This window comes from Eschrichtius robustus, chromosome 15 (assembly GCF_028021215.1).
Source record: "Eschrichtius robustus isolate mEscRob2 chromosome 15, mEscRob2.pri, whole genome shotgun sequence".
Taxonomy (NCBI): Eukaryota; Metazoa; Chordata; class Mammalia; order Artiodactyla; family Eschrichtiidae; genus Eschrichtius; species Eschrichtius robustus.
Window position 1 is genome coordinate 36,187,618 of NC_090838.1, and position 26,960 is coordinate 36,214,577.

The 26,960-nt window shown below is 37.1% G+C and overlaps 1 protein-coding gene across 5 annotated transcripts in view; it reads left to right on the forward strand.

The window, feature by feature from the left end:
• The window catches only part of PLEKHH2 (pleckstrin homology, MyTH4 and FERM domain containing H2), a 113,480-nt gene that overhangs the window by 44,783 nt on the left and 41,737 nt on the right, over positions 1-26,960 (forward strand). For 3 of the 5 annotated variants that reach the window (XR_011076678.1, XM_068564917.1, XM_068564918.1), the window contains exons 4-15: positions 2,765-2,914; positions 4,024-4,107; positions 4,703-4,784; positions 7,875-8,060; positions 9,774-10,723; positions 13,795-13,870; positions 15,194-15,288; positions 15,908-16,052; positions 18,290-18,426; positions 18,531-18,641; positions 18,802-18,888; positions 20,243-20,401. Coding sequence is in view for 4 of the 5 variants with exons in the window: in XM_068564917.1 (XP_068421018.1) it covers positions 2,765-2,914; positions 4,024-4,107; positions 4,703-4,784; positions 7,875-8,060; positions 9,774-10,723; positions 13,795-13,870; positions 15,194-15,288; positions 15,908-16,052; positions 18,290-18,426; positions 18,531-18,641; positions 18,802-18,888; positions 20,243-20,401 (2,262 nt within the window). In the remaining variant the exon portion in view is untranslated. Of the gene's footprint in view, positions 1-2,764; positions 2,915-3,102; positions 3,175-4,023; positions 4,108-4,702; positions 4,785-7,874; positions 8,061-9,773; positions 10,724-13,794; positions 13,871-15,193; positions 15,289-15,907; positions 16,053-18,289; positions 18,427-18,530; positions 18,642-18,801; positions 18,889-20,242; positions 20,402-26,960 lie in introns of those variants that run through there. The other 2 variants (XM_068564919.1, XM_068564920.1) reach the window with 2 other exon arrangements.

Genomic DNA, 26,960 nt, shown 5'->3' on the forward strand with positions numbered 1-26,960 from the left:
GAATGTGCTGAGGAGGTAGGTAGATGCAACCAGAGGCTCTCCTGGAAGTAAAGGAGAAAGGTAGCCTGAAAGTACAAAACATTCCTCACTGGAGGATATCCACATATTGGTAATTGCAGGAGTTTATTCAACAACTAATTTTAATTCATAGGTGTGTGTTACTGGCCAGTCTCCGAGTAGTTAAAATTGTATAATTCAAGTTAAATAAATGGTAAAAGATCTGACCTATTTTCTGTGTACTTGTGGTAAGATGTTTTTAAAGGCTGATTAGTTTTTCTGTAGGCCTCTTAACTTTTCTGCAGATTTCTTATTCATACTAATTGCCAAGGAAGGCTGGTGAATCCTGTGGAACTTGGTCCTAACAGGGCCAGCTGGAAGAAGGTTGCCTGTAACTGCTTTGTGATCTCTCTCCTGCAGAGATGTTGCCACTTTTGTCAATATTTTTCTTGCCCAGGAAAGTTGTTTATCTAAAAGTAATAGTCGAATGAAACAGTTGCACAAGGCAAAGGTGCAGCCAAGGAGCTCTGACTCTAGCATTCATTCGTAAAATGAGAACACCTTTCAAGTTGAATGTGTTTTTCAGGGAAGAAGAAGGTCCTGGAAGAATAGTTTTCCAGGACCATAGGCCTTTTCTAAGCAATAATAGGACAATTTTATGTGGTAGCCCAATGTCCATAGGGTGGCTTGCTCCAATTTAATAAAAGGAGACTGTAAATGTAGGTCCGGTAATATTTATTTTTATTAATTTTGTCTTTCTGGAGTATTATGATCTATTACTCCCTCCTTGGTGGAGGACTACCATTTTCCACTTGGTCTCTGCTCTTCTTTCCCTGCTTCCACAGCTACAGAATACCCTGCGTGGAACTGGCTGTACCATTTTAAGACTGACCTTTGGTATTTACTGTCCAGCTCTCTGTCCTGCTCTGGCTTTTTTCATGACAGCATCTCTGATATAGGCCTTTGTCCTTGACCTCTTGGTCTGAAGTTCCTGCAGAAAGCCTGCCATATTATGTTAAAAAATCTAAATCTTAAAATGACTTAAAATTATCATTTGGATAGTAGAATATATTTTTTCTCCTATTTTTTGGATCTACTTTTATTTTCATAGCTTCCAGCCTTGTGGGTGGTATTTAAATAGGACAGTTTTGGCATTTGAGTTGAATTTACATTTATACAGTGAACCCAGAGATGAACTTTGTATTCATGGTTAAAAAAACAAAACAAAACTAACCTTAACACCCTCCTTCTAGGAACCCTCATTAATCAAGTATTTTTGAGCTTTAAGTAAGTTCATTGTGATTTTTCAGAGATGTTTTATAAGATTTTTCATCTTAACTATCATCTTTAATTTCTCAAATGCCTTTACATATTTTTCTTCTTTGCCCCCTATAATCTAAAAGATTACTAAAATTACATTCTTACCTATTTGGAGTATATAGAATAAAAGTTTTAATATTGTATACAGTGCCCAGTACTTTATTTTCTTTCTTACTAACATTAACATCACACATATCTCTTCAAAGATTTCATATGCCCAAATGTGTTTCGCAGAAGATCCAAGCAGAGCCAGTATATCTTAGATATTAAAATTGAGGCACCACAACCCCTAGCCGTACAGCGATCTATTTTATCTTGCTTTATTTTTCCCGTTACCCTTGTTGCCATCTGTAACAAACTGTATGATTTTTAGTCATTATTATCTTTGTGATCTCTCTTACCCACTAGAATGTAATTTCTATGCAGGTAGAGATTTGGGGGTCTGCTTTATTCACTGATGTCTTCCCAGGACCTTGTATAGACCTGGCACTTGGCAGGTGTTCATTGAATATTTGTTAAAGTATTGAATCAATAAACCCTCACGGAATGTACTCTCCTACCTATAGCTTGACTGTCATACTTTTTTACTCTCTATGATTTCATCATTGGGGTTTTTAGGTTCTTTTTTGGTTTGTTTTTAATATTTATTTATTTATTTGGCTGCAGGTCTTAGTTGTGGCACGTGGGATCTTCCCTGCGGCGCGTGGGTTCTTCATTGTGGAGCGCGGGCTTCTCTCTAGTTGTGGCGTGTGGGCTCCAGAGCACATGGGCTCAGTAGTTGCAGTGCGTGGCCTCTCTATTTGTGGCACATGGGCTCCAGAGCGTGCGGGCTCAGTAGTTGCAGCGCGCAGACTCAGTTGCCCCACAGCATGTGGGATCTTAGTTCCCCGACCAGGGATTGAACCAGCATCCCCTGCTTTGGAAGGCAGATTCTTAACCACTGCACCACCAGGGAAGTCCCTTTAAGGTTCTTTTGTTTTACTTTTGCTTTCTGTTGTATATGTGTACCTTTTTCATCTAAGTTCAGTTTTTTTTCCCAAGATGTGTTATTATACTAGGTCATCCAGACTGAGTCATATCTTACCACTCAACGTCTTTACTTGATATTCTTACTTTTTTTTTAAATATGAAAAAATGAGAGCTGGAAGCTTTCTAATTCTATGCTCACATGAAATACTTTGCATATTATCATTGATCTAGTTAACATGTACGTTTCTTTACATGATAGCAATGTTCTGAGAATCTTTCATGTACCCTCATGCACCTCAGGGGTAACATCACTTAGCAAAATAGTCTTCAGACTTTATAATTGTTAAAACTTGCTGTTCAGTGTTTTCCTTTTATGATGATATCTTTTAGGAATTTAATGTTAAAGTAAAATTCTGAATTTAATACTATGATAAATTAAGTACATGCATAGTTTTAATATTTTATCCTCTGAATTTAGGTACAAGTTATGGAAGAAAAATTAAAAGCAGCTAATATTCAAACCAGTGAATCAGAGACGAGGTTGTATAAAAAGTGTCAAGATCTGGAAACCCTAATACAGGAAAAAGATGACATCATTCAAAACTTGGAACTGCAACTTGAGGAGCAGGTTAGGAAGAATTTGATCATCAAAGAGTCCTAAATATGTGCATTCATTTATGCATAATCGCAAAGATTAAGAAGAGAGTCAAAATTTCTAAATTTTGATCAGAAATCTTACTTGGTGACCCCCTAGGATTACATCACATTACTGGTGAAAGGTGCAAGTTAAATACATTCACTTTAAATCCGGGGTGATTCCAAGGCAGTATCTACCACTTTTTGGATGTGACAATACTCCTTAAGTTGGAAACACTTGATTATCAGCAGGTATTTATGTCTGTAAAATGTTTCCAATAAATTTTTGCTTTAGATTGTTAGGGTGTTGGAAATGTTTATGGAAGGTTAAATTTTAAACATGTGTTTGATTTGACTCTAATCCTTCTGCTTAGAAATGTGTATACTGCTTTTAAACCACTTCATTTTAGATCAAATATAGTATTTAGTTTATTTTTAAAAAATTTTTAGGAAAAAAATTGCATTAGGGTTATTTACTTAAAAGGTCATTTAGTGTCATTTAAATATGACCACTATAGAACTGTTAAATGTTTAATCATTTTTTTCATTTCTCTGGCGTCAGTGTTCCTTTAGGTCAGTGGCTTTCAGCCTCCACCCACTAGGATTTATATAATAGTCACACTCTCAGTAGTTTTGTGACCATAACCAGATTTAAAGGTTGATGGATGTGAGCTAGAGTTTCTCAATCTCTATTTTTTCTGGACCTTCTAAAACTAGCACTTGAGGGGAAAATAAGCCATTCTCCAGAGGAGATTCTGATTCTCCTCTCCCCAACCTGGTTGACCTCTATTCCACTGTTCTAAACCTAGACTATTTCCAGAAATGGTTTATTTTGTTGATAAATTCAGTGGATTGATTTTGGTATATGATCTTTCAGAGAAAGGGAATAGCAGATGTTAAAGCTAGAAATATTTATGTACGCTTTTATTATTGTTCTGCTGGACAGCCATTCTTATTTTTTCCTATGTTTGGTAATTTAAAGGCAGACGTCTTAACTTGGAAACAGGTTTTAAGTGGACTTGCCTTTTATATCTATGACTGTAACGTTTCCAGACCAGTGAGCTTCTGTTTGAACTAAACAAACTGCTAATGTTATTTCAGAAACAAATAAGGATTCAAGAAGCTAAAATAATAGAAGAGAAAGCAGCTAAGATCAAAGAATGGGTAACAGTTAAGTTGAATGAGGTATTTATTGCCGTATTTATCTTTTCTTTACCTTTTACTTCTTTTGAATAGATAAGTCATCAGAATATCTGAATGAAACAAAATTCTGATCAGTTGGTGGTGCTGCTGGCTTTTGGCAAACGTGAGATAGGTAGCTTTCACTTTAATGACTAATGTAATTTTAAAATTAAAAATATTGATAGACCCATGGTAATCAGTGTTAAGTAGCCTCATTCTAATTAGTTGACTAGTTCTAATTAGTTAACTTTAAATAATTAGAGAATATATGTGCATATCTCATAAAATTAATATATTCAGTATCTGAGAAGTACACATTATTTAGTTTATATGGCAGATTAAATGCCAAAGTAATTTGGTTTAAAATAACTTTACAGTGGAAAAGGCATAGGGGTGAAAAACATTGAAAACTTTTAGCTCTGGAAACAAATATTAAAGCCATAATTATCTAGGCTGATAAATTCATCTGATATTTACTTATTTCTTTTGTATTTTGCTTGTGTTTAATTAGATATTAACATTTTCTAAATGTTGTAATTTACTAGTACGTTTTAGAAATGTTTTCCCTAAATAAAAGAAAACCATTATGTTCTTTTAGCTGGAATTGGAGAATCAGAATCTTCGTTTGATCAACCAAAACCAAACCGAAGAGATAAGAACAATACAGTCAAAATTACAAGGTATGTGCACTTTGACTAAGACAGCCTAGTTGGATTTATTTGCTAGAATTTTACTATTGAGCGCTTGAAATATGAATTGCACAACTAAGGAACTGAATTTTACATTTTACCTGATTTGAATTCATTTAAATTTAAATAGCCACATGTCCATATTAGCACAGCTAGACAGTAGTAAATAACCCAAAGTGGGTAATTTGAACGTTTAATTTCAGGTATGTTCACTTTAAAAAAAATCAGTCGTTATTTTCTATTTTCATTTTGTAGCATTGTGCTCAATGGTGATTGAAATTCTTACAACCTGAATATTTTGAGCAGAATTTTATAATGGGAATAAACTCTTTGCATTTTCTAATGCTTAGGGCTATTTTCTTTCTTTTTAACTTTAAAGCCAAAGGATGGGTGGTAGAGTTAATGATAGAGATTCACTTAATATGCTATTCGCATGATAGCCACTCAAGTGCACATTGAGCTGAAGAGGAGGTAAGTCAGCAGGGTGTATGGATAGCCTGTGCTTATTAGACCCATGGCCTAATATAGTGCTTTTTAAACTCTTATTTAGCAGCAGAACCCTTTTTAAACAATTTTTTTTTCCTATAGAATCTCAAGAGATAAAATAGGTAAAAAACCTGTACTGGGTGATGGGTCCAGAGTTCTGCAGACTTGGTCTCTCCCATGACTCTTCTTTCATTTCTTGCATCCTCTGCAACATTTCCATAAAGCCGTGGGGTTTCGTAGAATGCATTGGAAAAATACTGACGTGGTAGAAAGAACCTGGACTTTGGAGTCAACTTTAATGCCCTACAATTTAATAGCTGTGTTTATATCTCCAGTTGTTTTTTTTTTTTTTTACATCAGTAAAATGGTGACTATAATAGTGTCTTACTGGTTTAATGGGGGGTTGTTGATTATAGGACATGTGAAAGCACTTTGTCTACTGCATGTTAGTACCTATTGCTGTCATTTTGTAAAGGGAAAAAACTCCTGTTTTCCCTCTTAATATTTCTGACATGAGATGTGTGGAAGTTTTTCCCACACCAAGCAATTCTCCAATTCTCAACAGACACCGACTGGATGTCCTATAAATATAACTCAATTCTGACTTATCTACTTGGATAGCACCAGACCCCTCACCCCCACAAAACTACCCACCTGCACCTCCGAGCAGGCACTGAACACACACACAAACACACACTTCAGACAGAGTCACAAGTACAGGGTGGCATCCCTGCTTCTGTCCAACAGACTGTAGATCCAAGGTTCCCAAGATCCCTTCCTTGGGTTCAATAATTTGCCAGAGAGGCTCACAGAACTCAGTCAGACAGTTCACTTCCTAGATTTCTGGTTTATTACAAAGGATGTAACTCAGGAACAGCCAGATGGAAGAGATGCATAGGGCAAGATACGGGAGAAGGGGCACAGAGCTTCCAGGCTCTCACTAAGTATACCGCCTTCCCAGCACCTCCACGTGTTCACCAACTTGGAACATCCTGAACCCCATCCTTTTGAGTTTTTATGGAGGTTTCACTATGTAAGCATGCATGATTGGTGAAATAATTGGCCACTGGTGATTAATTCAACCTCCAGCCCCTTTCTTCCTCACCTGAAGTCAGAGGTAGGGGGTGGAGGATGAGGCTGAAATTTCCAACCCTCTCATGATTTGGTTGGTTCCCCTGGCAACCAGGCCCCATCCTGAGGCCATCTAGGGGCTTTCCAGAAATCCCCTCATTAATACATACTCAGATGTGTTTAAAAGGGCTTGTTATGAAAACAAAAGACACTTTTATCACTCTTAGGACATTCCAAGGGTTTTAGAAGCTGTGTGCCAGGAACCATGGATGAAGACCAAAATCTATTTCTTACATCACACATTTCCTCTACCTATATGATGAAAAAAATAGGTGTTCCTATAGTTGATCTGGAATTCCATGTTTATAATTAAAGTTTTAGGTCTTTGTGGTGTTCACCCTCTCTGAAATAGACTGGATGTACTAAGCCCCTTCACCAAATACTGTTTCCCTGATATTCTTAACTTGCAATTCTAGTCTTCACTGGCAGCCTTTTAGTCTTGGAGACTAAGGATTATTGATCCTTGGAACCTAGGCTTTACTGGAGAAGAACAGATACAACATATGTAGATATAATATGGTACTTTAAAAATATATATGTATATATGTGATTATTAAAAATCATGAATTAGTTCTGTGAGCGATGGCAACTTGAAAATATTAAAAGATACATCTGAAGGAATACACTATATAAAGGTATTTTTCTATACTCAATTATCAATTGCTATTTAACTTAACCCTTTGGTGCTCTCCCAGAGTTGAGAATTTAATTTCTTTGGAAACTTTTCTTACTATCACTGGGATCTCCATGCTTTTGATCTTACGAGCAGCAATGTTACAAGTCCTAGAAGATGAATTAAACCCATGATTAGGTGCTCGATTAATGACTCACCTAGCTGTCTAAATTCTCAATCTAGAGACTGCCCCCTCCCCTTTTTCTTCTCTAAGGAAGTGATTAAGGCTCTCCATGTTGTGGTCACCATAGACCAAGCCCCTTCATCTGCTTTCTTATGAGAAGCACACTAAAAACTAAGATAAGCAAAAGTTATTCCAGTGATCATGTGATATTTGCCCCAGTGATCATCTAAATTTTCCTGGGTTGTCTTGGCAACCAAGACCTCAGTCCCTTTTTTCTCACTATTAGTAACAATACCAAACAATCAAATTTTACCAATACTTGATTGGTATTTACCAATAGTTGACATTGCAAGAAGCTATAACTTCCTAGTTGTTTATATCTGGATTTTGGTTTGTTTGAGAACTAACTACTTTTAAAGGGATTAGAAATGTTTCTCTTTGCAGTTAAAAAATAGTGTGTGCATTCAAAATATATAAACAGATTTTAAACATTGGCGTGTGATGCTAGACATTGAGGGGTCATTGTTCCTATACATAAATAAAGATGAACTTCAGGCTTTTTTCTGTTATAAGGAGTGATTTGTCCACGTTTTTATATGCTTTGGTTCTCTGTTTAACAAACCGTTATAAAAAATTCAGATCTTCATTTTGATTAATGATCTTGCAGAAGTTCAAGGAAAGAAGTTGTCCACTGTCTCCACACCAAAGCTCACAGAAGGCCAGCGTCTGAGCACTCTGACCTTTGGGTGCTTTTTATCCCGAGCAAGGAGTCCTCCTCAAGTTGTAAAATCTGAGGAAACAAGCAAGATATCATCTAAAGAACCTGAGTTCACTGAAGGAAAAGACATACAAGGTATTTATGGACTAGAGGAATTTACTTTGACATTTTTTTTAAAAAGGAAAAATCATTTGCTAAGATTAATGCAAAGATAGCTTCATTTTCCTTATTTTTTTCCTAACAACTTGATGTTTTATGAGACTATTTCTAAAGAGCAAAACAGCATTTAACTCTGTGTATCCAGTTATCTTGTGTGTTTTTTGAGACTCTCTGCCAATGATTTATAGGAAAAACTGGTTTACCCTTCTTGATACTTTTTCTTGCAATAGGTAGCAGTAATAGTTAAAATTTAAAAATGTACAGTCATACCTACTTGTTTTAATTGAGTTTTAGAAGTATGAACTTTCTATTCATTATTTATTTAAAATATAAAAAGATTATCTAATATTCAATATGAAATTAAATGTGACACAGCAAACTTATAAAGAAAAAGAACACCAGGTGACAATTTAGTAACTGCTTTGATTTTCCCTTTATTGCCTCAAAGAGGAAAATATTTGCCAGATGTTTAAACTTTGGACCTGTGTGCAGATTTCTACCCTTCTTTTAGTCTTAAAGCCCCTCTAAATTTTGCTTAATTTTGTGGTTGCTGCTTTGCCACCACTAGTGTGACTTTTCCCAAATATTTTAGAAAGACTTGAACTTGTATCTTCTCTGTTTTCAGTTCCTGCTTCCTTCCTCCAAAGGAGAAAAATTATAGCCCTAAGAACTGTCTCTATGCTTGGTTATGAAACTCTGAAAACTACATAATGTTTTTCCATTCAGAAGGCTCCTTTGGTACTTGTTTTCATGCCATTACATGGATTTTTTTTTCTTTTTTGAGAAATCATTTTAGTTTTTTTCCCACTTTCTAATAGTTGAGTACAGCTCAGTACAGCTGAGGTTGCCTGTACTGCCGTTCTTGCTCATTTGCAAATTTAACAAACTGCCCGATACCAAATTGTGGAGTTTATTTGTTCAACCTCTGTATCCTTAATTATGAAGGTCCTATCTATGTTTTCATGTTTTCAAAGTTTCTTTTGTATTCTTCAATCTAAATTTTTAGTTCACTGTTTATAAAGTCAATGGTTCGTTCTATTAATTATGTTATAAACAAAAATAAGCCATATCTAAAGATATTTTTAAAGACTTATTTTTTATTGTAAAGACATATTTTGTAGTTATGATTAAACCAAAAGTAGAGTGAATAAAGCTTTTCTCTGTGTATGTTTTCCTTATGGTTTTGCATATTTCATGTAGTGAAGCTTGGGAACAAAGTATTTTTTTTTAAACTATAGCTTTATATTTATTATGTTTAAATTTACTTATGATAATTTTGAAGTTTAGTAGAAAGAGGGTTGTCATTTTCTTTGCTTCTAAAATATAATTAATGGTGTTCATTTTTTTAATGGCTGCTTTCTTTGATAGTCATTGTTGCCCTATTTTTCATTTTGCTTCTTGTATTATCTCGCCCTAGACTATTGTCAGTTGTTTCTTCTTCATGTTTCTTTGTAAAAAGCAGTTTCATTTTGATATTATTCTATTGAAGTGTAAGGGCTCAGTGTTTTATAGAAAGCTTATAGTTTTCAAACTTGGGTTTAAAAAAGGCATATGACTAAAAAAGGGTAATGTAAATTAACTTGACTCACATGGAAATTCCAGTTTGTACGATGTAATTATATAAAGCTAAACATACAGAAAGATTGTATGATTAAAGGCAACATGCCAATATAATGTATGCTTTTCTAGAAATGGAAATACCAGAAAAGTCTGTCGATAACCAAATTCAAGAAAACAACCGAGGTCAGAGAACATTGCATCAAGTGCCTCGTGTCTCAGAGCAGAATCAGAAAACAAGGACAAGCTTTGTGATGGATGGTGGCATATCCCAGAATTCTGGGGCTCCTGGGAGTGACTGGAGTTCCGATGAGGACGATGGGAGCAAAGGAAGATCCAAGTCCAGGTACACGTCCACCCTTTCCAGCCACACATCAGAGGAGGGGGTCCAGTGTAGCAGAATGGGCAGTGAGACGTATCTGACAGCCTCTGATGACAGCAGTTCTATATTTGAAGAAGAGACTTTTGGCATAAAGAGACCAGAACACAAGAAGCTGTATTCTTGGCAACAGGAGGCACAGTGGAGTCCTCTCGGAAAGGGAAATTCCGAATCAAGTAAAAAGGAGCACGATAGTTCCTCAGACGAACTGAATAAAAAATTTCAGTCTCAGAGACTAGATTATTCATCTTCATCGAGTGAAGCCAACACCCCAAGCCCTATTCTGACCTCAGCTTTGAGTCCAAAGCATCCTAACTCACTCCCTGGAAAAGGCACAGAACTAGTGCCCCCGTCAAACCTGCCACCTCCCAAATTAAGGGTTCCTAATGTTTTCAGCTTAAGTGTAGCTCTAGCCAAAAGACACCTAAGCCAGCCACAGTTAAGTTCCGACAGGATGTTTGGTACAAACAGAAATGCTATAAGCATGATCCGGCCACTGAGACCTCAGGAAACAGATCTTGATCTACTTGATGGCGACAGTACAGAAATTTTAGAGACTATGGACACTAGTTGTGATGATGGATTATTTTCCTACGACTCCCTGGCGTCCCCGTGTTCAGACGACCAGGAAACCCGCGACTCAGCAAAGAAGGCGGCCTGTGGCAAACCTCCAACTCCTCCCCTGCACCGGTTTCCCTCTTGGGTAAATTATGTGTTGTGTGCAACGCACACACGCTCGTTTTTGCTCAGCGCTTATTTTCAGGTTTTACTCTACTTCTTCTCCTTTCTTTTCCAGTCCGGCTTTGTTCTGACAATTCCCAGTTTTTAGAATTCGATTTCCCCTTCTCTTTCCCCCAAACCAGTCGAGAAATAAGAGAAGGGTAAGACAAAGGAAGATCAAAATGTTACCTTTATTACTGATAAAACGGATTTTAGAGAATTGGTGGGCAAAGGAGCCAGTACTGCACCTGGGAAAAAGCTAGATTTATTCACCCAGGCCCAGGTAGCGCTTGACCAGCCACCACAGGCTGCCTCCAGTGAGGCCCAGCTCCTCTAAAGCTTACAGTCTAGAGGAAGAACAAATGGTTATTTCCTGCACACAGCTACTTCTCAGCAGAAAGGAGAGGGGGAAGGTGCCGGGCTTTGCATGTCCAGTTTCTCCTTCTAGGAATCACTGGCTAGAGATCAGGAATGTTCAATTTTTGGAGCTCCCTCCACATGGAAGGAAACACTGGGGTGGGGAAGAAGGGTTCTCCCTAACTGTATAATACTTGTGGGTAAATTCTGGATGAGGACACTTACTGGTCATTAGGTTCTGAACTTAAGTATTTACTTGATTGGCTTTAAGAGAAATTTAATTTTACTCTTCATGAACTTATAAATCTATTGCTTTAACCAAAAGCATCTTCCTGTGTATCTAGAATAGATTGAAATTTCTTCCATTGAAACATTGACCATTAATATAATAATTAACCCATTAATTGTGTGATTCTTCTTAGGAATCTCTAGATTAAAAAAAAATTCTTCCTATATTTGAAACCAAGTGAAATTATCTGTTTTGTAGGTTGAAGTTTTCCTTCACATATTGACATAATTTAACCTTTGGCCTCCAGAGAATCATCTGGGTTGCGGGATTTTTTGGGTTTTGGAGTCATATTCTGTTATTATTTTTTATTTAGTGACCAATGCAATTTTAAGCAAATGAAGGCAACTATGTTTTCCTAGTATAAATTCAGACCTTGAGATGTATCTGCTCTTATTTACTTTTTTTTTTTTATAAATTTATTTATTTATTTTTGGCTGTGTTGGGTCTTCGTTTCTGTGCAAGGGCTTTCTCCAGTTGCGGCGAGCAGGGGCCACTCTTCATCGCGGTGCGCGGGCCTCTCACTGTCGCGGCCTCCCCCGTTGCGGAGCACAGGCTCCAGACGCGCAGGCTCAGTAGTTGTGGCTCACGGGCCTAGCTGCTCCACGGCATGTGGGATCTTCTCGGACCGGGGCACGAACCCGTGTCCCCTGCATTGGCGGGCGGATTCCTAACCACTGCGCCACAAGGGAAGCCATGCTCTTATTTACTTTTAAAAGAACATTTCATTGCAAAGGCCACGTGAAACCGCCTGCAGTTTATTACTAAATTCTGGATAGCGTAAAAAAATGGACATTATGGGCATGTGAATCTCTGGAATTCCAATTATGTTACCCTTTAGGCAGTTAGGAGTTGAAATTTTGCTTCTTTCATTATGTTGAGATTTTCAGAGATTTAGGTTAGACTTTCATGTTCATTTTATTTGGCAAACCATTTTTACTACTTTTTTGCCTTTTTCTCTTCTTGCCTTCTGAAACTATCCAGTCCTGAAAAAGTAGTACCGCTTTGCAAAAGCCTTCTAGCAAACTGGCCAAGTTTGAGGTTTTATTTCTGCTTGTTGGGTATTTTCAAGTTTCAAGTTAAAGAAATACATTCTAGTCATCTCAATTTATGAGAGTTTAAGGATTTTTAAGAGTTTATTTTAAGGCATAGCCCATTCTTACTGAACTGGACTATCATTAAAAAATACAGTAGTCACTCTAGCAGGACAGCATGTAATGATTCAGGAGCACCTCTGATGGTCAACTCCTTAGAAGAACAGGTGATACCCACTGTCCCTGGTCCCGTGGCTCAGCTTGTCCTCTCCTGTCTACAGTGACTGTCTGCTTCTCTCACGACTGCTAACTACTCTCCTTCGCTCTCTCATGGCTTCTAAGTGCCTCACTTAACTGCCTTATTTTTATATGTCTTTTTGTTCTGTCCACTCTGTTGTTTGTCTCTCTCTGTGTATCTCACCATCACACTCTCAAAGAAGCTGTGAGAGTGATTCATTCAGTCAGCCACTCTTCAATCTAAAGTGTCTCAGATGGTTAGAGATCTCCTGCCCATTGCCTCACAGGCCCCTGGCTAGCTCAGTCCCAAAGAGGACTGCCTTAGTTGCCCACTATGCCCTGATCCAGATAACTGTCCGGGTTAGGTGTGTTACAAAGTTCAGGACATGGTGATCTATGCCTTAGGAACAACCTAGAGTCCCTTTTCTCAGAGGGGGCAGGGCCAATAGCCTTCCAGTACCCATTTCAGAAATCTCTCTCAGAGAAGAAGAGAAAGCAAAATAACAACCTACTTTTGGAACAAGATCCTATAAATTCCATTGCAATTCTCAAGTTCACTTATTATTTGACCTCAGGTATTTCTTCTACTTCATTGAAATGTACATTGAGATATGAAGGTGATAGCACTAAATGCTACTTTGTGTGTGCTTTCTGACTTCAAGTTTTGGCTTTCTCTTTTTCTTTAGCCATATTCTAGAATGGTAGAATATTAAAGATAATATTTGTGTCTAGTCAATGATAATAAATGGTTTCTGGCTTCATGTTACAGCCATTCAGAGTTTTCCTTTTCTTTTTTTTTTTTTTGACCGTGTTCTGAAATGGTAGAATGTTAATGGTGGTATTTATGAATAGTCAGTGATTGTGAATAAGCTTTCTCTTACTTTTTTCCTGTCTCTTCAAAATAATTTAAAATACCAAGCAAAAATTTGGGAACAAAGATAAATAATGGAGTGACTAATGGATGGAAGAAAATTCTGCAGTGCTGTTCACAGTGGCATATTTTAGTTGGCACTGGTGACAGTTTTATAATAATTCTGTACTCTGGTGACAATTAAATGAAGCACAAATGAAAAACATGTGTATTGAAAGTAATTGTTTCTTTGCTTCAAATATCCAGCTTAAATCTCTCTTTTACATTAGGAAAGCAGAATTTATGCTGTAGCCAAATCAGGCATTCGAATGTCTGAGGCCTTCAATATGGAGAATGTTAATAAAAGTAAGTGATTTTGCATGCTGCAATGCAGGTGAACCTTGAGGACTTTATGCTAAGTGAAATAAGCAGTCACAAAGGACAAATACTGTAGGAGTCCACTTATATGAGATATCTGACATAGTCAAACTGATAGAAACAGAAAGTAGAGTTGTGGTTACTAGGGGTTAGGGGGAGTAGGGGAAGGGGAGCAGTTGCTTAATGGCTATAGGGTTTCAGATTTTCAAGATAAAGTTTTGGAGATCTGATTCACAACAATGTGAATATACTTAACACTAACTGAACTATGCACTTAAAAATGGTTAAGGTGGTAAATTTTATCTTATGCGTTTTTTACTACAATAAAAAATGTTTAAAAAAATAAGTGATTTTGTATTGCCATTTCATTAGCCAAGAACTTCCTGTCTAAAGTCATTAGAAAAAATACAACTTTGCCAACTTCCAGAAAATGCTTTCTGAGCTTGCTGATTTATATTTTAAAATTGAAATTCATGTTACTCAGTATAGGGGCACGTAGATGTTCAACTCTTATGTAGCAAGTACCTCATGTTTTTACCCGAAAGAGGCTAAAGCTAAGAAACAGTGGAGTTTCAGCTGTTTAAAATTGTAAAACTATTGATCTCTATGTCTTCTTTTTCCAGAGTTTAAAACACATTCCTCCTTTCTTTCTTTTTTCAAAAAATTATTGTAGAAACAATGCATGTTCATTATGAAAAATAAAACCAAACAACAGAGAACTGTCTGGAATAAAAAGAGAAATTTTTCTGTGGTTCCTTCTACTGGCCCTCTCCCTATCCTACCTCTGATCTGTATCTTAGAGGTGACTATTGTTGTTCTGTTCCTTTTCAGCTATCCTCTGTTCTTGCCGCTCAGGAAATATATTCTAACCTTTCAATCTGAGGTTCACCTGATAAAGGTTTAAAAGTGACGATGTTTTAACACGTGTCAGTAATAGGTCTCTGAATAGCCAGAGAATATATTCATAGGGTACTGCTCACTGAATCAGTCAGCAGGTGTTTGTACTCATTTCTGCCCATTGTGAGCTGGATGGAGATGCCAAAGAAATAAAAGCTAAGATCCTTGCTCTCGAAGAGCTTACAGTCTAGTTGGGGAACTAGCACACCTGAGGACATAATGAACCATGTAAGAGAGTGTATAATTAAAACTGCCATAAATGCTATAATTCTTCAGGTAGACTGTGTAATGAATATTGTATGTTCATCCAGTTTCTCTTTAATTGGAAGTTTTGCTAATTCACATTCATAAGAAATAGACATAAGCACTAGTTAGAAGGTTTTTTTTTCTTAATCATTTTGTTTTCTGTTTCAGATTCTGTTGCAGTGCTTTCCTATACCACATCAGGACTTTATACGTCACTGATATACAAGAATATGACAACCCCAGTGTACACAACTTTAAAGGGGGTAACTCATTACTGTTACTGTTAAACATGTGGGGCTCTTCATAATGAATCAAGAAAACTGTTTAGTCAAGCTCCAGATTCCATTCTTGACATTTTACATGGACTGTCCCTTTATAGGGAGTTTTAGAAGTTCACACTAGCATATCATTAAAAGAGAAGAAATGGAAAGATCTAGAGAAGATATTTATTCTTATTGGAGTATTAGAGGTCTGATATGCTCCGTTTTTGTTATGCTACATGTGAGTCTCCACCCCCTCCATAGCTGTTAATTGTTTAAAGAAAATAGTATTAATGATGTAATGAAAACTCCTAATGTAGAAAGATCTTTGTATCACTGCCAGGGTTCCCCTCCTTTGTGTGAAGTACCTAATTAAAATAAGTATCAGAAAAAAAAGTATCGGCAGGTATTAACAGCCTTATGTTCTTAGGAATCTTTTATAATTGACAAATGCCTTGCTAATTGGAATTTGGGATTTAACAACGTGACTTTGATAATGGCAAAATATTTTCTTGTATTCCTTAAAAAATCTTATTCCGTAACTTCTGGTAAAACATTCTATAGCTAAAGAGAGTGGTGACTTTAAGGATGGACACAGGGAGGCTGTTTTGCTTTTCTTTAGAAGGCGACCCAGATAAGCAGCAACCCATTCCTGGATGACTCCTCTGGGTCAGAGGAAGAAGATAGTTCCAGATCCAGCTCCCGGACTTCAGAGTCAGACTCTCGCAGTCGGAGTGGGCCAGGCAGCCCCAGAGCAATGAAACGAGGTAAGGGAAAGTCTCAGGCATACAAGACAACTCCAAATAATTCAGAATATTTAATGGGAATTTTATCTCTATAATAGGACTTAAAAAAAAAAATCTGAGCTGCCTTCCACTCATAGTGAAAAGAGTATTCACCTAGGACTAAGACGCTTATATTTTAGTCCTAATTCTCTTCTAAATTCTCTTTGTGATTCCAGACAAGACAGTGGTCTTTTTTGTTTTGTTTTGTCTTTTGTTTTGTTTTTTAACCTTATCTGTAAAAGAGAGATCACTTCATTATAGGAATAAAGTGAGGTACTTGGCTTAAATGAGGTTTTTCTTTTACAGTTACTGTGTGATTTTGGATAATTTATAGGATGGACTTATTTCAGCTAAATTTGTTGCACTGCTAAATGGCAGAAGAATATACCTAAAAATGTGGTGGTTAATCTGATATTAAGATGGAAACCAACAAAAACTTACTTTGGGCATGTCTACGATTTTTGTAGATTTTGAAGAAATTTTTGGCATACAGGTTACAGAAAGAGCCAGTCACATTAAATGACATCTGTATTTTACAAAAACCTTTAATGCAGCACAATGTGTTGGTCTTCAGACTGTGTTCCATGGAACCCCTAGGTACTCCCAAACCCCTCAGCTTCAACAGGAGCTGTTCAGCTCTCATAGGTTTAATATTTGGGGCTTCCATCAGTCCCTTTGCTATACGACCTTGCCCCCTTGACAGCCAGAATCAGGTTATATCACACTTTTGCTCAAAACACTGCAAGGACCTCTTATAAAGACTGTAGCATGTTATGTGATTCTTTGATGTCTTCGACCTCATCTCCTCCGTTCTTCTCTCTTACTCAGCTCTGGCCATCCAGACCCTTTAGCTGTTCCCCGGCACATGCCATTCATTCCTTTAGTTCAGGACCTTGCACTGATCGTTTGCTCTACCTGGTATTCTTGCCCCAGATGTTCCTTTGCCTCCTCCAGTTGAGACACTGCCTTCTCAAGGAGATCTACCCAGAACACACCATTCAAATGTAGTCCTTTGCCCTTCTCTAACTGCTAGCTCTTTTTATTCCCTTTAGTCTGCTGTACATTTTATTTTTCCATGGCATTTGCTCCCTGTTTTTTGTCTGTCTCCCCCGACTAGAATCTGTGTTCCATGAGGGCAGAAATTTGTTCGTTTTGTTCTCTGCTCTGTCCCTAGCACCCTGGGGCTAGGAGCCTGAGATTTGCACTCCAACATTGCCTCTGCCTCGCTTTTTGACTTTGGACAAATCCTTTAATCTGTGGACCTTAGTCTCCTTAGAGAATGAGGGCATGAACCAGGATGATCTCTGAGGTCCTTTGTAGATCTAAATTTCTGTTACTCTTTGAAAAATAAAGATATTACTATTATCACAGCCATTACTTGTCTTAGTCAAATAAATAAGAAGAATAATATAGTGACATTGTCCTAATGTTTCCCTTAAATGTTAATAAACACTTAAAAAATTGCCACATACTGTAATGAATAATGACTTAAGTCCTTGATTTTATTTAATTTTTTCAAAATCTCCAATTGTAGTGACTCTCCAAATGTGGCTTGCAACTTGCAAGTTGTTTTCTAAAATGGCAAGTGAATTATTGTGAAAAATGCTCCCTTGAATTTTACATTAGAGCTGCTGGCAAATGAAATAGTCTGTTTATATCTTTAAGTCTTATTGCATCTCTTTTATGAAAGATTTTCAAAATCTGTAAACTAGTAGTATTGGACTTGTGTGTGTTTTTTTAATGTGATGTTACTTTAAAAATGATTACATGTAAAGCAATTATACTCCAATAAAGATGTTTAAAAAAAATGATTACAAAAATTAAGTGCAGTAAAGTGTGATTGTACAAATCTTGATAAATTAAGGTTCAACAATTGTTTGCCTACATGTCAATATGTAAATACACATATTTTTAATCCTTAATAAAAGATATTGTTAGGCTACTGCATACATTTTATATATGTAAAAATAGCTGTGCTTATAATCATACCAAAATATTATTTATGTTCCTTTAACTTCCCTGGAGATTTGCATGATGGTCCTTACGCTTAAGTTCTGTTTTCTGCTTTAAAGGAACTTCATGGCCAAAGGTATGGGCTACATCTAGTCTAGGAAGGTTTATGATTTGGGATTAGATGTATTTCTTAGGAAAACTGACAGTCAGCATTTGGACCATGCAATTATTAAATATTGACTTGATTTATTTCTTTATTCATCTAGGTGTGTCTCTCTCTTCTGTGGCTTCTGAAAGTGACTATGCTCTTCCCCCAGATGCCTACTCCACAGACTTAGAGTGCTCACAGCCAGAGCAGAAGCTCCCGAAAACTTGCTCATCTTCCAGTGATAATGGGAAAAATGTAAACACTGAATCAGGTTTTTTTTTTTTTTAAACATTAATGTATCTGTTAGTTTGAGCCTCCAAAGGGAAACTTAAATATTTTTTAAAAATCTCTTTAATTAGGAACCACTGGAAAAATCTGGCTACTTATTAAAAATGAGTGGTAAAGTCAAGACATGGAAGCGGAGATGGTTTGTTCTTAAAGGTGGTGAATTACTTTACTACAAATCTCCGGTGAGTGGAAACTGCTTGTTATTTAGAACTGAATTCCTCAAACTATAAATCAGACTCCTGATTGATTTTCTTCCATGTAATGCAATTAATTAGACAAAGCATTTCTTATTATGACTATTATAGGTAATCACTTTGCATTGGTTTTCTTCCTTTCATACAGAGTGATGTAATCAGAAAACCCCAGGGCCATATTGAACTTAGTGCATCCTGCAGCATTTTAAGAGGAGATAACAAGCAAACAGTTCAGGTACTTTTTTTTTCTTTTTTTGTATCATGCAAAACTCAGTTCTCAATTATGTAAGCTAATAGAGTGGAAATTGGGTGTTCAATTGTTTGTTTATTCCATTTTGGGGTCAGTTTGATGCCCCAAAAATGTGTGAAACCCCAGGACTTCTTAGTTAAAACTATAATATAACCTGAGTATATGTGAGTAACTCTACACTTTCTTTGCCCTTGATCCTTTACACGGTTCTTTCCCCACACTAACCCTCCCAGCCATTTTCTGTTCTCAAACTGTCAAGCTATTTTAGGGGAGCGTTATTTGATAAATGAATTCCCAACAAGATATTCATAATTTAATGTACTATTAAATTCAGAAATGTTTGCAATTTAATAGAGAGCCGGAAAATGGCAGTTCTATGAACTTCAGATGCTGTAACACCTAAGTGGGAAGGATATTGGTGAGCAGACGGGCTGTCCTGGCTCCCACTGGGTCACATGGCAGAGGTAGCTGCTGACCATTTCACCCACACATAATGCCAGTCTTGCTAGAAACCTTTGTTAAATTAAAACAAGCAAACAAAAAAAACAAGCTATTGAGACAGTTTGGTATGTGTGATTTAAAATTCAGATGCTTTATTTCTGAAATGCCTTCAATAATCGTTATTTTCTTATCTTGCTCCTTTGGAGAGTAGAATACAATATTTTATTAGAAAGGTGCATTATCAGTGTTTCCAGTGGATAGTACCTGAGGAGTGCCCAAAAATGTAGAAAGGAGAATCAGGGAAAACTTTGTCTTGGAGCATGGCAGATAAGAATCATTTGTAGGCTTCTGAAATATTTGGAATTTTTGAAATGTGGCTAATTTGAACTTGAGAAATTGTGAGTTCATAATATCTGATTACATGTTCTAAGAATTCTGCTTCTGCTGTATAGGTTTTCTTATTTTATTTATAATTGATTTCTTCATTTCCATAACAAATAACTTCTCTTTATTTGCTTAAAGTGTGTTATTTTATTACAGTCTGCAATCATTCTGCTCCTCATTTCAACAACCAGGAACCTGTAGCACATTTAAGGGAGAAAAGGAAAATGTAATGAGTAAACAAGATAAAAAATCATGACCCCAAAGCTTAATACTATGAAGAATTATAAAGTAAACAAGTGAAAAAAATTATTTCAAAAAAAGTTAATTGTCATTCTCACAAAGTGGTTAAAATATGCTACGTGATTTATGGAATCATTTATTTAGAACCTAGGATTCAAGGTTCAGCATGTTTATTTCCATGTTAGGTAGTGATGTTTGAAGAACGGACAAGGAAATGCTAATATGCTAAAATCTTCAGAGTTTCCTTTCCTATCTCTTTCTTATCCCATTCTAGTTGACCACTGAAAAACACACATACTATCTGACTGCAGATTCTCCCAATATATTGGAGGAGTGGATCAAAGTGTTACAGAACGTTCTTCGGGTACAAGCTGCCAACCCCCTTTTCCTCCAACCTGAGGGCAAACCAACGGTGAAGGGATTGCTCACCAAGGTGGGAACTCTTATACATAGCAGTATCCCAGGCAACGATGGAATTAGCCCCCGATCATAAAAAGTGGGCATCAGAGAATATAAATATTGAGTATTTATGTTATCTTGGGGTGGGAAAGAGTGTTTTAAGTATGATACCAAAGACAAAAACCATAAAGATGAAAAATGATAAATTTGACTACTCTACATAAAAAATGTAAATGTTCTTGGGAGTTCCCTGGCGTTCCAGTGGTTAGGACTCTGGTTTTCAGAAGCTCTGCCGAGGGCCCAGGTTCAATCCCTGGTCAGGGAACTAAGATCCCACAAGCTGTGTGGCACAACCAAAAACAAAAAAAAAAGTAAATGTTCTTACTATCAGAATTTCTCTAAGCAGAATTTTTAAAAGACCGATGAGAAGCTTTGGAAAGGTATTTGAACATGAAAAACAAGCTTTTTCTAATTAGTAAGTAAAGGATAAATACCAGTGAGGGGAAGGAACAAAGGACACAATGAGAGAGAAGTAGAGACAGTAGAGAGAAGAAATACAAATGATCAATAAACATATGGGAAAACGTTCTACTATCAATAATAATTTTCTTAAAAAGCAAGAAATAATGGATATTTTTTAAAAATCTGATCAAGGGAGGACCTCTTTTAAAAGTGTGAAATGCAGTATTGACACAAATTAAGAAATTTGCTAGTGAGTTTATTACTTTAGAAGGCAATTTGGCAATGTCTTGGCTAAAGTGTTTACTCAGTAAATATTTTTGAATGAACAAATAAATGAATGAATATTAAATGCTTTATGAACATATATACGTACCCTTTGATCCAGCAATCTCAGTCCAAGAAATTTATGCTTAGGAAATTATCTTAATTTGCATAAGATTTAAGTATGAGGATGTCCGTCACAGCATGGTTTTTTCTTTCCTATTTAAAACAAACGAGATATAATTAACATACATTGAAATGCAGATCTTAAGTGCAGAATTTGATCAGTTTTGACAGATATTTACAGTCACTCTCTCAAGATACAGAACATTTCCATTACTGCAGAAAGGTTGCTTGCACATCATGATTTATAATAAAGAAAAACTGGGATCAACTTAGATGTAGAGTAGAGCATAGTTTTAAATAAATATTTATGTAATCAGGTAATGCTTTATGCAGTCATTTTAAATGTTGTAAAAGAATGTTTAATGTTTTAGAAATAAGTTATGATGTATTGTTAGGTGATAAAATAGCGTATTACCATAAATACATAAAAATGGTTGTTATGCCATTTTTGGTAAACATGTTTGTAGAAAAATGTCTGACTAAGAAATATAGTAAGGTATATTAGACATCTCTGGGTGGTTTTTACTTCATTTTTGCTTAGTTCTGTTTTCTAACTTTTTTAGAATGAGGAAGTATTGATTTACGCTAAGATAAATATTATTTATGAATTTTAAAGAGTTCAATTGGTCACTTTTAGAACAATACAATAAGATATTTACATGCAAAATATTACCCACAAAAATAACCTCTACATCATCACTCATCACTCATGTACTTTATTTATGTAAGAGGTGAAAAATTTAGCTGTAGATGAGCTATGCCACCATGTAATTTATACTTAATATTAATGTGGGAATGTAGGTGGGTGCTCTTCAGTAATATTTACAAAGACCGGAGAAAAAAATTGGAGAAAAAAATTACCAATACATTCAACAGAGATGCACTATGTTTTTTTCCAAAACATTACATTACCATGAAAATGTTTTTTCAGTTACTGATGGGCTTGAGAACTCCTTGGTATTGTGCTAATATATGTTTTCCAACGAACACAGTGCCACTTTAAATCACATTCTTATTCTAATTCATAGTAACTAGGTGTCCTCCTGTTTCAAGGGCTATGTTTATCAAACCCTTAAGCTTTAATATGATCTCATGGCTAAGGGTTTGTTACTTCTTTCACAATTAGTGTTTTTGTTTTTTTGCTTATTTTTAATTGTTGGCATGGCTTGTCAATTTCCACTCCAGTTACATTTCTGCTGTTCCCTGCTTCCCATTTCACAATTGCATTTTAAATGAGTATAAGTTGATGTGATTATCAGATGACTAAACCATTAGAATTTATAGACAGGATGCTTATTAGGTTTCTTTCCTACCATTTGTGAAGGCTTGTCCACCCCCATATTTTCACCTGCAAAGCCTTATAAGAGAAAAACTCATTCTGAGTGACTTGTTCTGAGCTCACGTTCAGGCTACAATCCCAGATATGGCAGAGCAGCATTTGAATACTTTGGAGGGGAGGAGGCTTTTCCAAGTCGTCACACTGTTATTATTAAGTACAGAAATATGTAGGAAGATATTAAGAACTTGACTAATTTGATTCTGGACAGTCACTCTTGCAACTTTTAATGCTTTGGAAGAACATTTACTATATAAAAATTCATTTATTTAAAAAAAAATGTATTGAGCAGTTACCACATGTCAGGCAATGAGCTGCAGGGTATTAAGATGAATAGGCCACTGCCCCATCCCTCAGAGAGCCTCATATCTATTGGGAAAGAAAAGGACGTCAGCATATTTATAATGATATATATAAAATACTATTGTTGACATGCATCATAAGGTCACAGAGAAACCTAATTTAGACTGTGGGATCAGGAACAACTTCTCAGAGAAGATTTGCCTGTGCCAAGTCTCCAAGGAGGAGTAGGAATTAATTTTGGAAACGGACAAGGAAAGGTATCCCGGGCTAGAAGACAGCACGAACAAAAGACACAGTATCTCAAAGCAGTGCCACCTATGCGAAGAGCAAGTCCTTTGGAGAAAAAGTTGGAGGGTCCTGATCATGGAGGGCTCTTTTGTCTTGTTAAGGACTTTGTTCTTCATCCTGAAGGTGTTGTGGAACCCTTCAGGGTTTGTAACAGGGACATGGCTATATTCATGCTGTTAACAGATTACTCTGCTGAGAGGAAGATGAATTTGTGGGAAGCAAACTGGAGGTTCTAAGAACAGTAAGTGGAAGTGGTTTTCCTCAAGAGGATGGGACTCTGAACTGGTCATGGGGAAAGAGACCAGAGGGTGAATCTGAATAATGTTAGGAGGTAAAGTCTTCCGTTAGACTGAATTCAGCGACTAGGAAGTGGGAGAGATAAGGATGGCTGGGTGAAAGACCGTGCCGGATAATAGAGAGCTCAGAAAACAGGAGCAGTTTAGGATGACTAAAAGGTTATTTTGGGAACTGTCAATGTTTAGAGCTTGTGAGGACACCTGAGTTAAGAAGTCCAGCAGGCAGTGGCAACACCAGTCTCCATCAGAGGAGAGGGCTAGGTTGGAGAGAAGGATTTGGGGAATTATCAGCATGGATATGATAGTTGAAAACACGACAGTAAGAGAAACCACCCAGGAAACTGTGTAGGGTGGGAAGAGCAGGGGACTGTTGATGGGACACTCGGGTTCCCAAAATTTGAGGGCACATAAAGGTGATGTGTGAAGAGACCCTGGAGAGTAAGTCCTGGAGGCCAGGGGTGGAGTGGTTGACAGGGAGGGAGTGATCTGTAGTGTCAGATGCGGTCAAGTGCTAGGGCAGAAAGTGCCTTGAGGTATGCTGAACGTAACCTGGTGATGAGTAAGTGCAGTATTGAGTGTGGAGGACTGTCCTTACTTTCCAGCACATGAGAAAGAATCAAGCCGGGAGGGAACATGGTGTCAGGAGAGGCACTTTTTCAGATGGGAAAGGCATACCTTGAGTTTCCAAATTGAAGGGAGGAAGCTGGGAGAGAGAAGTGGGAGGTTAAGAACAAAGTCCAGAAGAAATGGGTGATCAGGCATGGCGGGAGGGCACTGTGGAGGGGCTGGACTTGCAGAAAGGTGAAGAAGGATGAAAATCTAAGTTTGTGGGGCAATGAGTGAAATCGTGTCTGATGTCCTCGGCTTTCTTTGATGAAGATTACTCCAATGGACAGTTCCATGAGAGTAAAGGAAAGGATTGAGAATAAGGGAAGTAGGATATACCCAAGGACAGATAGAAGGATTGATTTACCGAGGGCCCACCTGACTTCAGTGATTTGAGTTCATGTTGGTTATTTTTCTCTAAGATGCTCAGAAATAAGAGCAGAGACTTTACATTGTAGTGATGTGAGGATAGTCATTTTTTTCTCACATTTTATTATGTGGATTTTCAAATACGCAGAAAAGTTAGAAGAGTATTTTACAGTGAACACTCATATTCCCACCACCTAAATTCCACAATGAACATTTTACTTGCTTTATGCATATCAAGATGATGATTTTTAAATCAGTGTTTTATTGTGGGCATTTTCAAACACATGTGAAAGTAGAAGGAATAATAGAAAGGACCTTCATATATTCATTACCCAGTTTCAACAGTTATTAACTATGGCTAATGTCATTTCTTAAAACCTCCCGTAACCTTCTTTCTCTTCCTACACGCTCCACTGGATTACTTAAAAACAAATGGAGGTGAAATTCTGTTGAGTGGATTTGTTAGAAGCATGGGAATGCAACATAATCACAGGTTTTAGAGCAAGAGTTGTTTTGTGATCAAATATCAAATCCAGGGTTGGTGGAGAAGGAAGAGAAGCCAGGAGGGAACTGATAAACTGGAATAAAATGGAAGGGTTGGAGGACTTAAACGTTTTGAATGAGGTCAAAGAATAGGAGTGGTGTGAGTAGGAGGGTGGGAGCTGGGGGAAGGCTGGGATCAGAGAGTAGAATGTAAATTTCAGAAGTGGAGCAGTTCCCAATGAAGGAAAAAGGACCAGGGTGTGGCCAAGCGGATGAATGGCAAAAATGGAAGGATAGCAAAGGTTTTTAGAAATGAAGAGAGCAAGGAACTATGAGTTAAGATTGTAGGGAGGCAGTACAGCAAAGAGGCTAGTGCAAGAGTTCAGGGGCCAGACTGCGTGGGTGCATGTCCTGCCTCTGACAGTCGCCACTTGTGTGACCTTGAATAGATTACTTAGAGGCTCTGTGCCTTAGTGTCCTTTTCTGTTAAGTGAGAATAATAATAGTGCCAACCTCACAGGTGCTGGGAAGATTAAATAAATTATTTAAGCATGTAAAGTGCTTTAGAACAGTGCCTGGCACATCATAAACATGCCAAAAGTGCTAGCTATTATTACCACAAGAGTTTTACCTAGATGCTGAAGTCAGCAAGACAGGTGGCAGGATTTGTGGTGGAGAAGGCTACAGGCATGAAAATATAGGAGAGGGGAGAAGACCATGGGAGCTTATGTTTTGTGTGATGACAAAGGCCAATCAGAATATGATACACTATTTGTCATCAAAGTTTCAGAGAGAACTGATATAAGTAACTTCGTTATGGATGCAAGGTAAAAAAATTTATTCTTTCAATTATTTAGTTCACCAAAGCCTTGAGGTTTGAGATTGTCTTTAAATCTTTTTGAGGATTCTTCTAGTGTAATTTGTTTTATTATGATTTTTTCAGAATAAGTCAGAATTGGAAGAAATCTTAACATAATCAGATGTACATAAAAAGACTATGTTTTAAAACACAGCTTTTACTGTAAGTTGGCAGAAGTCTTCATTAATTTGTAGTTCCTCAAAGGCACACATTGTTCTCTTTGAAGATAAATCATTTCAAAAGTATACTCTCTATAGCCAGATGCATTATTCTTCAGTTTTGGTAAGGCTCCTTTCTGGAGTTTGTTTAAAAGACAAAAAAAAAAGCTGCATAACACAAGCTGTTTAAAACTTCCAGGATATTTATCTGTAAATATATGTTTCTAAATTTAATTAAACCGAAACATGTCTTGCCAAATGCGACATTTTGTTTTGTTTTGTTTTTCCTCAAGCAACATTTAAATCCATCAAACTGTTAGATGGTGGAGTTATTTGTTTGCTTAAACCATAGTTTTGAAAGAAGGCTGGCTGCATTTGTGGCTTTAAACGAAACATGTGTTTTACTTCTCCTTATGCGTAGTGAGGAAGGAAGCATTTATTGAGTAACTACTAGTATCCTTTATTTACATTTTCTCCTTTGGTCATCACAACAGCCCAATGAGGTGTACAGTAATCCCATGTTAACGACAGAACTTGGGAGGTCAAGTCAGTTGCCTGCGGACATCATCCATCCAGTATGTGGTAGAACTGGAATTTAAGCCTTGGTCCATTTGACCTCAGAATCCAGGCCTTTTCTACTGTCGTGACTGGCTGACTGTAAAATCCGTTGTGGCAATAATTTATATTCTTCTCATTGTACAACTGTCAGAGCAGTCCGTTTAAATGTTATGTCATTACAAGGGCCCTGCAAAATATGTGTGCTCCCCATCCCCATATGCTGCCCCTTCCCCAGTGACCTCTCCCCTTCCTCGCTTAGTCTCAGACACATGGGCACACACCGTCTCAGGACCTTGGCGCTTGCTGCTTCCTTGCCCGGAGTGTTCTCTCAGGTGACTGCATAGCTCATCTACCTCCTCCAAGGCTTGAATCAGTGTTGGTGATGCCTTCCTGACCGCCTTATTTTAAATTGTAAAACACGTCCCTCCTTCTCCAGGCACTTCCTTCTCCTTTCCTGCTCTAGTTTTCTCCTTCGTATTTATCACCAT